Here is a 16,663-nt window from a genome sequence, read left to right on the forward strand (position 1 = left end):
TCAAAGCATAGAAATTCTCAAATCATAACTAAACTAAATCTAGACACACACGCATAATGTGAACTCTGTCTGTGTGCTCCCGGCAGTTATTAGCACAGATATACATTGTGCATCTTATAAGTGAGGCATGCAATCAGGAAACTTAACGCCCTTTTACACTGTCCAATTATCGGGCAAACGAGCGTTCGTAGAACTGCCATGTGTAAACTGGGCAACGATCAGCCAATGAACGAGAAAACACTCGTTCATTGGCTGATGGCATCATTTTATTTAAATGCCGAAACTATTACCGTTCTCGGCAGCAGATCTCCCTGTGTAAATATGGAGACGTGCTGCCAACATGATAGAAATGTAATAACAAGTGCTTGTCCCCATACATAACGCCTTGTGAATGGCGCAAATGAGCGCCAATCAATGATCTGTCTTGTTGATCGCCGCATGTTCAGAATATCAGTTCTGTGTTATCAGCAGGCACCACATTGCACTGGTATACCACTCACAGATCAAGATAATGGGACAACCTTTAGGTCATATGGACATCCCCGCTTGGAACTCCCCCTCTATAAGCCACAGTGGAGAGCCACTGACAAGCAGTCTATCAGCTTCCACCTGCTCGTGTATTACATTGATGGTCAATCATCTAAATGGCCACCATGTAATTCTTACAAATACTATATAGCACATCCGGATGAATCTCTGTGGTGACAACCCCTTTAACAAGTGCCATTAAAGGGACTTACTAATTATCTCTACATCTTACATATACGCGCAGGACACAGTGATGACATGTACCAAATTTTATATTAGAGAACAAACTCTACACCTATCATATTTCCAATAATGTTTTCGAGTTTTGGGAGAAAAAAAAATAATAATTGGGAATACTATATTTGTTCTTGTAGATGACTCTGCTAAAAGAGGGTTGCTTTGACTTAGAAAAAACATTTTCAAATACCATATTAGAAAAGTCTACGTCACTAGAGGGGGCTTCCTCTTAGCCAGGATAGATACTTCTAAGGGTGTCTCACTCTGGAGAACCCAGCAAATCCGTGCAATACACACAAAATCCATTGATTTGGATGGGAAATGTGTAGTTCTTTATTTCGCCTGTTGAGGCACTGTAGGGGAATTGAACACTTGCTCTGGGATTAATAGAAAAAATACAGCAGATGACTAGTCTTCCAAGCATAGGATCAGTTTATCATTAAAGGACCCTTCTAACAAAAAGAACCATTAAGGTTGCACTTTAAGAAACAACAAATTCAAATATTGTGAAGAATTACAGGAGAGACAAATGCAAAGGCGTTATGAAAGCATCTATGAGAGTGACTTATACATTCAATTATATGGAGCCACGTGTAGCATTCAGCATTTTATATTTCACGCTATGCCACATATGTTCCATGATGATTCTTCTTTGTACTGTCCAGTTTTTTTTATGTTTTCACGGCCCCCTGTAATTTGAACAAATGTAACATTTTCCATTGAACCAAGTAGTGACATTTCTCATGAACATTTGCGCAATGACTATCAAAGGGAACATTTGTTACAAAGGCAGAGATTAATAAGGCTGCAAGCGGTGGAAAGATTCTGTTTGGAAAACAAATCTAGAAGAGGAAGATAAATTCAGCATGTCGAAAAGTCTACAGGGACAAAACAAGTTGTAGATGTGATAATCTATTTAAACTGTGAAATGCTCAAGACACAGAAGAAAGAACGATGAATACACTGCAGAATCTCCAGAAAAAGTGGGAAAGGGAGAAAATGCAAAGTATGTTAAGTGAATGGAAACACAGATGTTCACCATTTCCTACAGTGGTTCCCAAACTTTCTGAGGATAGGATCCACATTTGGCCGAGACTTGTGACTCGACCCGTCCATCAGCGGACATATCCGAACCACAGCGCAGCACAGCATATTGGCGAGTGGCTCGGGACCGCCAGAGGTCTTCACGTGACCCCCCAGGGGGGTGCAACCACAGTTTAGGAAACACTGGTCTAGAAGAGCCAAGCTTCAAAAAAACCTTCCCCTTTCTATACGTCTTTAATTAGGTTTCAATAATGATGTGGTGAGAAATCTGCAGCTAAATCGAATTATTTGATAAATGGTGTCGGGTTCATGTAGGACAAAGTCCCATTAGTATTTAAGGCCTCATGCACACGTACGTGTTTTTGTGTCTGCAATTCATCCGCAAAAATGTGGATGAATTGCGGACCCATTCATTTCTATGGGCCCATGCACACAATCCACGGTAGGTGCATTGGCTGGGAGTCGGGACCGCAAAATAATAGGACAAGTCATTTTAGGGGCCGCATTTGCGGTCTGGGCAACTTAGAGTCAATGCGCATCTTGTATGTGCACGGTCCGTGATTGCAGACAGCCCGCGGATGACACTTTGCGGCCGTCCATGCCCGTAATCACGGGCCATGAACATACCGCTATGGCTGTGTACATGAGGACTAACAGTGGTGTACAGAAAACAAGGGTGAGCCCATAGAAAACATAAAAATGAGGCTCCTTTCAAATACTGCAAAACATTAGTTGTCCGCTTTTGATAATACAGTTTTGTTAGAAGGTTCCCAGGAAAATCAGCTGATCCAAGGTTGCCCTAAGGCTGGGATCCCCCAGTGTTAAGCTGTAATTTACTGGGATCCTAGCAGTAAATATTTAATTCCCCTGCAGCACCTCCAAAGGGAAAATAAAGCATTACACAGTGTCCATTAAAATGAATAGGTTGTTCATAGTTACATAGTTAGTACGGTTGAAAAAAGACATACGGTATGTCCATCAAGTTCAACCAAGGGATGGGAAAAAGGGAAGGGATGAAACAAAACTTCTACACATAGGAGCTGATATTTTTTCATTCTAGGAAATTATCTAAGCCTTTTTTAAAGCCATCTACTGTCCCTGCTGTGACCAGCTCCTGCGGTAGGCTATTCCATAGATTCACAGTAAAGAAGGCTTGTCGCCTCTGCAGATTGAACCTTCTTTTCTCCAAACAGAGGGAGTGCCCCCTTGTTTTTTGAGGGGTTTTTACATGCAACAGGATTTCACCATATTTTTGTATGTGCCATTCATATATTTATATAAGTTAATCATGTTCCCCCGTAAGTCGTCTATTTTCAAGGCTAAATAGGTTTAATTATTTTCATCTTTCCTCATAACTTAGATTCTCAATGCCCCTTAATTGTTTAGTTGCTCTTCTTTGTATTTTTTCCAACTCCAGGGCATCCTTTCTATGAACTGGAGCCCAGAACTGGACTGCATATTCTAGATGAGGCCTCACTAATGCTTTGTAAAGTGGCATTATTACATCCCTGTCCCGCGAGTCCATGCATCTTTTAATACACGACAATATCTTGCTGGCCTTTGAAGCAGCTGATTGACACTGCATGCTGTTATTGAGTTTATGATTTACAAGTACACCCAGATCCTTCTCAACAAGTGACTCCCCCAGTGTAGCTCCCCCTAGGACATATGATGCATGCAGGTTGTTGGTACCCAGATGCATAACTTTACATTTATCTAGATTAAACTTCATTTGGCAAGTTGATGCCCAACACTCAATGTGTCCAAATCAGCTTGTAATTTACTAACATCTTGCATAGACTGAACATTACCACATAGCTTGGTGTTACCTGCAAAAACAGAAATAGTGCTATTAATCCCATCCTCTATATCATTAATAAATAAGTTGAATAATAGTGGTCCCAGCACTAAACCCTGTGGTACACCACTTATAACTGGGGACCATTCAGAGTTGGAATCATTGACCACAACTCTCTGGATACGATCCTTGAGCCAATTTTCAATCCAATTACAAACTAAAGATTCTAAACCTATAGTCCTTAATTAGACGTCTATGAGGGACAGTGTCAAATGCCTTTACAAAGTCCAAAAACACTATAGCCACAGTAATGTAGGCCGGGTCCTCCAGAGCCTCTTTGTTATTATCATTTCACACACAGGACATATCAATAAGGTATTGTTACTGTGCAGAAATGGAATAGCTAAATGACGAATTGAACTCTGCCGTATCTGAATAGTATTTTATGGGTATACTCTCATGATCAGCCTTGTCAATATCTTCCTCCAATCATTTTAATGGTACTGATCCAAGCAATAAAAGTTCCAAGCATGTAAAGAAGTCATTTTAATTTTATATCTAAGCCTACTTTTTATTTCCCAGGTGTGATGGGGGAATATGAACCGAAAATTGAGGTCCACTTTCCTTACACTTTTACTGCAGCGAAGGGAACAACTGTTAGAATGGAGTGTTTTGCACTTGGCAAGTAAGTACACATTTCCTTAAATTGTTTATTAGTATGTGTTCTATTTAATTTGTGTTTGGTCATCTAGCAGTAATCTTTATTTATTCTGTATTTCGGTTTGCTCCTGGGTACAGTGAACTCACAATGCATTATGTGTACTAAGCGTTCTAACCCTTGAGTCACGCATTTTATTTACATGCCTTTACTTTCAGGAACATTCATTATCTGTTCTGTAAATGTACAAAGCACTTTATGCAGCTCTTTGTCAACATTACGGATTGTTATGTTGTCTCATTCGGTGCTGCACCAAAGTAAACTGGATATAAAATAAGATTCATGACTGGTAGATATGTATTTATATCGGGGAAAAACGAGCGAGCTTTTTATGACTTGATGGACTCACTTCAAGACTCACTAAAATGTCACTTTAGAGGCTTAATTTACGTGGCCATATTATGAGAGGGGTAGCTATAGGGGGGGGTTCAAAATATTTGCTCCCAAGCTCAGGATCCTATGGGGTCCCCAAAGATCTCAAGAAAACACCAGTATTATAAATGACACATTGGTGGAGAGACTTGTTACAGATTTTGCATTGGAGCTCAGGAGCTTCTTGTTACACCAGAAACGGGGCGGGGGCAGGGGGGTAGTGGCCCCGGGCTCACTGAGATGGTGGGGCCCAGGGCCGGTCCCCCAGCGGTGGCATGCCCTGATTTCAACTGTATCTGCGTCCTCAGCAGCACTAGATCAAAATACATATAAATACAAGTAGGTGGGTGAACGCCTTAGGGACACGGTTCAGTGGCCCCTAGATTAACAAAAAATGGGAGATCAGACAGCACTCCAAAAGTAAAAGTGATCCTTTTATTCCCACATGCGACGTAAGCTGAAATGTCACATGTGGGGATAAAAGGATACATGCCATACTGGATCCATGAAGCTGAGATGTGGGAGTTGTTTGGCCCGCACTGGTAATAGCTGCTCTCCACTCTACAGGGTTACATTTTTAGACAGAGAAATAAAATGGCCAATGTCCACTAGATCTCCAGTGTAATGACTCCACCAAACTAATCCCCCTATCTCAGCATCTATATGTAGTCGATCAACCCTGATCTATTATGGCCCCCTCATTGGGAGCTGGGTTATTCAATAATAGATGTCTTAATTTAGGTGACATTTTAAATATGGAAAATTGTCATAACTCTATAGAAGGTTGGTCAGTCGTCTATAAATTGCCACTGTCAGTTACAGGTATTCCCCCTTCGATTAGGACAGATACTCTGTTTTATTTATTAGAATGGATGGGAGTTTACCACAGACTATTCAAACTCGAATGAAATGGTAAATCCACACATTCCCCATAGGGCTGCTTTTTCTTGGCCATACCATTGTATTGGGACAAGGTGTAAATCCGATCCCTAATCCCTCGTTCTATTACACCCTTAGATAGGGAGTTTATGGCTTCTTCTGATCGTAGAGGTGCTTTGTGTCTGTCTGTGACACGGAATAAACTGTGGTCAATTGTAATTCCTTATTCCTTGTCTATTAAAATAGCGATTTGGCAAGTAGTAAAAAAAAATTTGGATGTTTTTATTGCTTATTTATTAGTCAAGGAAAGAAAATCGCCAATGACCACAGTGATCACTTTATCAGGCAGGTATTTGAACATATGAAGCAATTCTCCTGTGTAAGGAACTCATCAAACAACTCCTCAAATCTCAACTTCGAATCTGTGAGTGTGACACGGAGAGAGTGGGATATTGGGAATAGCTCCAGTCACACAAGAATTTTTAGGGTTTTGTGAGTGCAGATCATGGGTGGACTGGCCCCTTCCAGATTGCTAGTGAGTTCTCCAGTGGACCCAGACTATGAGACCCTTGATGGAGGGTAGGTCCTTAGAATCATTTTTTTATGGTGGGCCCAAGGACCCCTAGTGGTGCAAAATAATACATTTGGTGGCATTTTTGGGAATTTCTTAACCTATTACATAGAGAAAATATCAGTGGAGCTGAGCTACATTGTAACAATGACTGTAAGGGTATGTGCACACACAAAATAAAAAACGTCTGAAAATATGTTTTCAAGGGAAAACCGCTCCTGATTTTCAGAAGTTTTTTAAGCCACTCGCGTTTTTCGCTGCGTTTTTAACGGCCGTTTTTGGAGCTGTTTTTCCATAGAGTCTATGAAATACTGTTTCAAAAACGGCTGAAAAGTGACATGCACTTCTTTTTCGCGGCCGTTTTTTTACGCGCCCGTTTTTCAAAACGGTCGCGTAAAAAACGCCCTGTCGGAACAGAACTCATTGGGCAGATGTTTGGAGGCGTTCTGCTTCCGATTTTTCTGCCAAAAAAACGTCCGAAAACAGTCTGTGTGAACATACCCTTATTGTTTCAGTAGTATTTAACAATTTCAAAAATTCTTGAGACCATGAAAGGGATTCATTTATAATGTACAATCAATAGTCCCGAGCAATCATCACAATCAGGCCTGTAGTTAATTCCCTGCATTAATATGAGATGGAAAATCATGTTAAATATCTTTAACTTATGTAGCAACCTATGTAAGAAGAATAAAGCGCTGAATATATGTCTGACTTTCTGAAGGCTCCTACAAATTCTGGTCATTGGCTAATAATTATTTCATAATGCACCAAGTCTCTGGAGTCGAGAGTGAAAATATAGCTTCAGACATGAGCTCAGTCCTGATCACACAGTACATTTCGCTCTATTTGATTCCAAAGAAAAAGAGCAACACTTCACCCACCTTTGCATTGAGCATTGAGGTGTTAATAAATGATAACATTTCTCCATCTAAATACTTGGCACCTTGTTCTCTTCTGTAATTGACACCTTTCTGCTCAAGAAATTATTTATCACCATAGTTTGCAAATGCATTTGATATAAATTAGCCCTTTCCCTAAGGGTATGTGCACACGATGAGAGGCTTTTACGTCTGAAAAGACAGACTGTTTTCAGGAGAAAACAGCTGCCTCGTTTCAGACGTAAAAGCTCCTCCTCGTAATATGCGAGGCGTCTTTGACGTTTGTAATCTAGAGCTGCTCTTCATTGACTTCAATGAAGAACGGCTCAAATTACGTTGCAAAGAAGTGTCCTGCATATAATGTATATAAGTGTCCTGCATATAATGTATATAAGTGTCCTGCATATAATGTATATAAGTGTCCTGCACTTCTTTGCGAGGCAGTCATTTTACGCGTCGTCGCTTGACAGCTGTCAAACGACGACAAGTAAATGACAGGTCGTCTGCACAGTACGTCGGCAAACCCATTCAAATGAATGGGCAGATGTTTGGCGACGTATTGTAGCCCTATTTTCAGACGTAAAACGAGGCATAATACGCCTCGTTTACGTCTGAATATAGGTCGTGTGAACCCAGCCTTATGCATAAAACAATTGACCTCTAGAGATATTACAGATGTATTTGAGTGGTTGTTGGGGCAGATTGTTAATTCTCACAGTAGTACCACGGATTCTAAAAATATTTCTTCATCTCAATGTTCTATGAATTTCCACTAATGAGCAGTCAATTGGTTCTTTCAGGAAGATATGCTATAAATGTCCGATAGATGTGGGTACCACTTCTGGGAACCGCACCTATCTATTGAATAGGGCCTCCTTACTCTCATCCTATCTCCTCCTGCTATCACTGGTCCCTGGCCATTGAGTTACAAGGGGGTCGGGAGTTTTTGTAACTCCCATAGAAGTAAATGGGAGTTATGAAAATGGTGTAGCACAGAGAGACCCATTTTAGAGATAAGTACAGGTCCCAGAGGTGGGATCTACCGGATATTTATAGCATATCCTGTGCCATAAATGTCTGAGATGGGAATACCCCTTTAGGAAAGAAGGATAATTTGGGACTTCACAAGTTATTGGAATACCTTCCTCTAAGTGACGTACATTGATGAGATGAAACCCATAGCAAAGTTTCTAACTTGCTCCATCAATAACGTGCCAGTTTTTGGCACCCAGGTCAAAAGGGCTTCTGTCCTGAGTGACAAAATTTACACCTTAATTAGAGGTCAATTTTAATAATCTGTGAATCCACAAATTATTGGAATACGTTCCTCTCAGTGGGGTACGTAGGAGTGGAAGCCCATAGAAAAGATCAAAATTGGCCAGGTTTTGCCACCCAGGACAGCAGAGCTTGGTGTTTTAAAAACTAACAGATTCTGTACAAGAACCTTGGGCTCAATCCCTACACCCTAGTTTGCTAACAATATTGTTCCTCTGGGGAAGGGGGGCCTACACAGGTTTTTGCCCCCAAAAGAAAAGAGGATGGGGCCAACCATCTCTCCAAAAATACCATAGCAGCTGCATGATCTACCCCTATGGTCTGCATGCCCGTGCTTTCTCTATTCTCAATTCACTCTTTACCAGTCCACAAGTATTGAGGTCTCTGTAGACCTATGTTGTAGTTTCCACTGCAATCTCATAGATTTCGTTTTTGCATGTTGCACAAAATGTTTGTTAATCTTTTTTTTTTTTAAAGAAAATCAATTACTATAAACTAGGGCATCTTTCAGTTAGTATGTTAAAGCCCATTAAACGGATGAACTTATTACTTCCCACCATGGCTGGGGCAATGGCAGGGTAGAGTAGTTCTAAGGGGTTTATTGAGTTGTAGCGAGAGAGCATGCAGTTTATGGATTCGGAAAAAAGAAAATAATAGTAATAACATTTCTTTGTAAAAAATATTGGAGGCTGTGTCCGAATTGTAGGAACAGTGCCTTTCATACAGGAATGGACTTTCCCAGGGTGGCAGGCGACCATTGTAACTAATAAGCACCTATCTATAAGGAAACGGGATGGAGCCAAGAGAAGTCCTGTGGAAACCATAGGACCCTGTTACAGATATGTGGTTGGTTGGCTAGCTGGCCCTAGATTGAGAACTACACATGTGGAAGGACATGGTAAATATGTATTATAAGTAAGAATATCTAAGGATTGGTGGGAAAGAAGGTTGACATGGGGCAGTTGAATTTGACGGTGGTGGGGCATATTTTGAATCCCATGCCTTTTGCCCAAGAGAGTTTGTCCCACTCCTACTGCCTACAACTTTTACGTGCCTCTTTAGATATACGGTAGGATCAATTTAGGTAAATTAGAATTAGGTAAAATTCACTTAAGATAATCAGTTGATAAGAAATATCTAGTTAAACGTATGTCAACGTATATAGATATTGCATAGCTGAATTTTACTTTGGACTTTCATGATAGTGCACTGACATAACTAACTGCATGGGAGCCTACAAATAAAGCCGTGATATCACAATGAGTCATGCTAAATGACAAACTCTGATCTGCCGCATCAATGAGCAATAGGTGAGCTCAGTAGTTAGCAATGTGTCCTTGTAATACTGGGTTCTTGGGTTTGCTTGTTCTTCTACCTCACGTTGTTTGCATGTTTTTCCGACTACACTCCAAAAACCTATTGAAAATAACTTTCTCTGAAACTGACCATGTCAGGTCAGGTACTGCGATGTTAGCAAACAAGAAAATGGAAAATACATTCAAGTAATGAAAATGGATGGGGCAGAGGAACTTCTTGTTGCAGGTGCTTAGAAGTGTGGTGGTGTCAAGTAGCTCCGGAAAGGGGCCTCATTTTTAACTTTGCTTTGGGACCTCCTGTGCTCTATGTACCCCACTGCACATACCGTATTTTTCTATATTTTTCATCCTTTATTCAATTCAATGGGGCCAAGGACTGTATGGACAGTTTTCACATCATACGAATTTACATGTTTTTAACCTCTGAGTCATTTCACTACTTTGACCTCTCATTTCATAAATGTCTATTTTTGTGGTTTATTACAAACAAAAAAAATAGTCCTAAAACATTGTTATTTGGATGAGTTGCTATCACAGGGCTCTGAATAATTAGAGATCAGAAGTTTAACATTGCTTTGAGGAGGTGATTACTAAATGGTGGAAAAGGTTAATTAGGAATTTAGAAAAGCAGCTAATGGAGGGAATATTAGAGACTCTGGAGGAAGTATCATGAATACTGAGAGACAAGGAAGGGACCTGCTCCATTAATCTTGCCAGCTGAAGGAATTTACGCTAGAGAGAAGCTGCCGCATCTTAAATAATGTACCGACTGGCACCGGAATTTGTGTGGTGCCTATAAAAGAGGAAGGGACATGATGCTGAAGGACAAGGAGTTACAAACCCCAATATTTGGATGCAAACATTTCACACTTTATGCCATTCATATTTTCAGGTATGTACAGTAAATGTGACTGGAACATTAAAGCATAATATAAAGGACCTTTTACACGGACCAAATATCGGGCAAACGCTCGTTCATCGGCTAATCATTATCACTTATGCAGAATTAAATATTATTTTTGCCGGCAGCACATCTTCTTGTGTAAACAGAGAGATGTGCTGCCGAATTTATGGAAATGTATGGGGATGAGCGATCGTAGTAGCAATTGCTCATCCCAATGCGTTGCTCCTTTTGGAAGGAGCAAATGAGCATCGATCAACGAGCTGTCTCGTTGATCTGCTCTCGTTTACACGACCCATGTGTCGTGTAAGAGGACCCTAACAGTTCTAGTCCTGTTTACACACAGAAGGTGCCAATTTTTTAGCCATGTCATCACCATATCAAGTGGCATTGTCTTCTACCTATCATAAACAGTTAGCAACCAGTATTGGTGGCCATGTTGCTTGTTACCTGGGTTTCAAGGACTCAAGTATTTAAAAGGTTTAGGACAACCCCAATCCATTGGTCCTAATAAAGCATATGGACGTCACAGAGCAGAGAGCACTTATTACGGACTTAAGCCATCTATGTAATACGCTACAGCGGAAATATACTTGTGGCTCCCATATTGAAGCTGTTATCCATGGTGAGACAACCCCTTTAAACCCATTTCAAATACTTTATTATGATATTTTGAGGTAATAAAGAGAAGTCTCTCATTCATAACAGCTGTCGATTAGCCAAAGCTGAGTAGATACAAAAAGCATCTCTCTCTTTCTGGAGAACACAACACCTCCATGAGTTACAAGGACAGTCTATTGATTTAAATGGGCACCAGGTTAAGTTTAATTCCCCTTCTGTTGGCTCTGCTGGGGAATTGAACACTTGTTGCCAGGTTTTCCAAAGACTGCAGCTGGAGGTCCCAGAAGCAGGACACCCTATGATCAGCTAATTTTCTGGAGGCCCTTCTTACAAAAAGCAATTGTCCAAAGCGATTGACAGCCCATCATGAAGACAACTACTGTCCATATGCCCTAGTCAAGCATATATATGTCACAGCTGAGGGTGCTGGGCTCGGGACCCACTCTATGAGCCAGAATGGAGAGCTGCTCTATAAGACTTGAGCGTCCATGAATCACATTCATTTGAATGGCCGCCCTGTAATACTACAATGTTTGGCTGGCTGTGGCTTCCCCCGGAAAAATTATCTGTTTCCCGAGAGTGGTGGGAGCCGGACCTGTTGTATAGAGACAACCCTTTTAAAGGCTTTTTTTTTAAATTTAAGGCAAAAAGCCTAAGTGACTAACATCACTGTCCCTTTTAATTTTTAACAAATACTCCCTTCTTCATTTTCTGATGTACTCCTTCTCCTCAGCAGTATTGGTGACCACTGTGTCTATACATTAATAGATAGTTGTGGTCACCAGTAGTTCTTCCGAGCAGCCCTAGGGGCCTGCCTATGATACACTATCAAAAAAATATTTGTATAAGATGGGGGTACTGGTGTCAAACATAGTGGAATGACAATATAATCAAGTATGTGGCATAGAGATATCGGGTTTTGTACTATTGGCAAAAATGCATTGTCCAATTGGAGTAAGTCTCAATAGTGCAGTCACCAAGACATAGAAAATTAGCTTCATCAGTCCTATATACAGTGTATCGTAGAGACATGATCATTCCAATTTGACCTTTGTGCTAATGTTCCCCATGGGTCCTTGCATTTTGCATCTGCCACCAGAGTATTTAGCTGTAGTATGTGTGTTTTCTTAAATGTCACTCTTTTTTAAATAATACTTATTTCAGATCTTATGTTGTTAAACATAGAATAACAAATCCGAAGCGTAACAACTGAACAAATCTATAGCTAGAGGCATTTTAAAATGAGATTCGGGATGTGACATTAAGAGAATGCACTCACACTGTTTTCCCTTTATTATACGCTAGTTTCCACTTCTGAGAATGCGGGCACCTCCAGTACTGCTAATAACAGCCCGAGCAGCAGACATTATCATCATTTCCTCCTGCTTTTATACATAGCCAGCAACAAAAGATGTGTCCCGTTAAGCAATTAAAGGTTATCTTACTCAATTCTATCAACTAACAACATGACGTTATTTTGGTGAGCATGTAACAAGTTCTTATCTGCGTCCCCCAGCCATTAGCCGGGAATCACATCAGGGAATTTATTTCTACTTCTGACCAATTGCTACTTTCATTTACAATGACATTTTATGCTCTCTCTAATTTACAAGCTTAGAGAGGAAAATAATTATGGACTCTTTATTATTTTACATCTACATCTTTTACCTGGATTTGCTTTCTTCGTAGCTTGATCCTAACAACAAAACAGGAAATATTTGTTCTTAAAGTGAAACTCTGGGTACATTTTTTTAACTGGCAAAATAAAGCTACTAGGGTCATGTAACATACCAACATACACTAGTCCTGCAAATGTATGTGCCTCTGTACACTATAGGTCCTTATTACAACAGGCAATAATAAATTGGCTGCAGGTTACTGGACTATACAGAAGTTTTAAAAAAATGCCCACTTCTCTGACATCACCTTCTGCTCTGCAGCTATTTGCTGAAGCTTCACCACACAGACTTCCTGCTCTGCCGACCCCTGCGTGCATTTTGCACATGACACTGTCTCTCTGCTCAATTTTAGCCGCTATCTCTTGTATTTGGACCAGTAAGCAGGAAGAATAACCTGAAATGGGACAGAGAGCTTTAAGTATTGCAAGTATTATGTGCAGAATAGGGCAGGTAGAGCAGGAAGTCTGTAAGGTGTAGCTTCAGCCAATAGCTGCAGAGCAAGTGTAATGGAGCACTCCGTCCCCCGACCGGCGTTCTGCTCTTACCTGTTCCCGAATCAGTTCTTTATTTTTACTTATGATGCCAAGTATAGCACAATATGACACTAAACAATTCCAGAATATTGTGATTTTGGTGCTGCATATCTTCTCCAAAAATACATAATGTACCACACACAATGTCGCTGGAATGGAAGCTGTATGATTACACTGTTTACTATAAAGCCTTATCTTCGTGACTACTTTCACTTTAGTTGTCACTGAAATCTGTCATGATTCCTATTTTCACAGCACTTAAATATGCAATGTACGAGATTCATCTGAATCGGAGAGATGTTTCAAGTAATCAGCCTCACAGTTGTCATACTCCGTGCATTTCTTTCCCACCATTGTCTGTAAACTGTGATGCCGCTCATGCCAGCCTAATATACAAAGGGACCCTTTCCCAATTAAGACTGTGAAATGAAATAACTTTAAAGATTCCACAAGCCTTTGTTGAGATAAAGAAACTATTCTAGAAATTGAGTCATTTTTTTGTTGTTGTTGCTCTTTATAGACTTTGTTGTCTCTTGAATAAATCTCCCTGAATTGGAGCCCCTACTGATTGTCTTATTTGAAGCCAGCGAATCATGGCATTCTTTGTACTGATTGTCTGGTATATGGAATTGTCCCTACTACAAACCGTCAGCACATGGATGACTTTTAAATAGTGCACTCAGTAGGGAGAGTGCTTTAATGCGCCAACCACCTCACCCAATTTTCCTGAATAACAAAGGCTTTAATAACAGTGCTGTGGGATAAAAGAAAAATTTGCCAAAAATGTCACATGTTGGTGGATGAGAAAGCGAAGCGATAACTGTGTATTAATTAGATCTGTCTGCTATCTCTTTAGACTGTATGCTCGATCAGGCAGGGTCCTCTCTCCCATCTGTATCTGTTAATGTTATGTCAAACTGTTTTATCTACCTGTGTTTCCACTTTTACTACTACTACTACTACTACTACTACTACTACTAATAATAATAATAATTGCAATGATTTCATATGAGAAAAATATGAATAGGTAGGAAATAACGATATGAGAGGTTAAAATATCGATATGTGATAGATAGATAGATAGATAGATAGATAGATAGATAGATAGATAGATAGATAGATAGATAGATAGATAGATAGATAGATAGATAGATAATCCAAAAATGGTGACAGCGCTCTGCGAACACTAATGCCACCTAAACACTGTAAATAAATAAATATGCATTGCTGCTGAATCTACTTACAATAGTGAGGTTCTTAGCGCACATTTTGATCAAATTGTGTGATCCCACCTGCCACGACAAGGCGATCTCTATAAGGTGGGTCCCTACGCTGCTCATACTCCCAGAATTGGGACTAAGCCTATATATACCTGGGAATGGTAGGAACCAGCATTAAACTAATTAAAATCACCCAGGGCAGAATGGGAGGAGTGCAAGATCTACAATGGAGGCAGTCAACTCAACATATATGTAATACATAAGAGACAACAAAATTTGATCAGCACATTCCAACAAAATGAAACAAAGTGTGTATACAGGTGCAAGGAAGCCTACGACTGCAAACAATACAATATCCAAAAATGGTGACGGCACTCTGCGAACACTAATGCCACCTAAACACTATAAATAAGTAAATAAATAAATATGCATTGCTGCTGAATCTACTTACAATAGTGAGGTTCTTAGCGCACATTTAGATCAAATTATGTAAGCCCACTTGCCACGACAAGACGACCCCTATAAGGTGGATAGATAGGTAGATAGATAGATAGATAGATGATAGATAGATAAATGTCATGATCTAGGGGTATATGGACTCACTTGGTCCCTCCGCCATAGCGCAGTAGCAGCTGGCCAAGTCACAGTCAATGCAAAAGTCTATACAAAGAGTTCGTAAGCACAAGGGTACCGAGTTTGTAAGCACGAGGCTTTAGGCCGAATGGGGCTAGATGTGGCAGGTTGTGCCAGACGTGGCGAATGATACCAGGAGTGGCAGATTACACCAGTTGTGGCGTATAGCAGTAGGCGTAGCAGGTTGCGCCAGACGTGGCAGTTGACAGCAGGCGGCACAACACGACTCCAACACTAGACAGGCTCAGGAACAAAACACAGCACGGGATACAGGATACAGGTAGCAGGGCACGGGAGCACTGGCAGCAGGATAACACTAAGAGACCATTTGCGATACAGACATGAGAAGACTACAACAATGCTCAGGCAAGGAGTGAAACGGCAGGGCCCTTTTTATAGTTCAGGGTGATTTGGAGATAATTAAATACATATGAGTGGACACTACATGGCAGAGCGGTCGCATGTGCTGACGTCTCCGTGGAGGGAGTCATCGACAGGAAGAGAGAGGTCTGCGGTCGTCAGGTAAGTGGATGCTGCAGTCCATGACCGTGGCCGTTACAATAGATAGACAGACAGATAGATAGATAGATAGATAGATAGATAGATAGATAGATAGATAGATAGATAGATAGATAGATAGATAGATAGATAGAAAAATAGAATTCAGCAGCACAGGCTTAAATGAAAGGGGGTGCAAGCCTTAGGGAACTGACCACTGTCCCTCTAGACAAAAAGCAGTAAATAGGCAACACTCACAAAGGCTTATATTGAAAAAAGAGGGTGCTTTATTGACGTTTTTTCTCACACAACCTGAGCCTTTCTCCAGCTGAGAAAGGCTCAAGTTGTGTGAGCCGAAACGTTGCACTCTTGGGGTCAATAAAGCACCCTCTTTTTTCACTATAAACCTTTGTGTGTGTTGCCTATTTACTGCTAGATAGATAGATAGATAGATAGATAGATAGATAGATAGATAGATAGATAGATAGATAGATAGATAGATAGATAGATAGATAGATAGATAGATAGATAGATAGATAGATAGATAGATAGATAGATAGATAGATAGATAGATAGATAGATAGATAGATAGATAGATAGATAGATAGATAGATAGATAGATAGATAGATAGATAGATAGATAGATAGATAGATAGATAGATAGATAGATAGATAGATAGATAGATAGATAGATAGATAGATAGATAGATAGATAGATAGATAGATAGATAGATAGATAGATATGAGATAGATAGATAGATAGATGATAGATAGATAGATAGATAGATAGATAGATAGATAGATAGATATTGATATTCGGGCCAAGGGTGTCAGTATTTCTCAAACAGCGCAGTTTGTGAACTGTTCGCATGCTGCTGTGGTGAAAGTGTATAGTGAGTGTACAAATGGCACCATTGGGAATAACCGACGTGGAAACTGTGGAGCACCACATGCCATTG

General features: G+C 40.3%; 1 protein-coding gene across 3 annotated transcripts in view; it reads left to right on the forward strand.

Annotated features, from left to right (window-relative positions):
• The window catches only part of CNTN5 (contactin 5), a 1,298,632-nt gene that overhangs the window by 977,084 nt on the left and 304,885 nt on the right, over positions 1-16,663 (forward strand). For all 3 annotated transcript variants that reach the window (XM_075851517.1, XM_075851516.1, XM_075851518.1), the window contains one exon: positions 4,190-4,292. In XM_075851517.1, coding sequence (XP_075707632.1) covers positions 4,190-4,292 — 103 coding nt within the window. The remainder of the gene's footprint in view (positions 1-4,189; positions 4,293-16,663) is intronic.

This window comes from Rhinoderma darwinii, chromosome 2, assembly GCF_050947455.1.
Source record: "Rhinoderma darwinii isolate aRhiDar2 chromosome 2, aRhiDar2.hap1, whole genome shotgun sequence".
NCBI classification, from domain to species: Eukaryota; Metazoa; Chordata; class Amphibia; order Anura; family Rhinodermatidae; genus Rhinoderma; species Rhinoderma darwinii.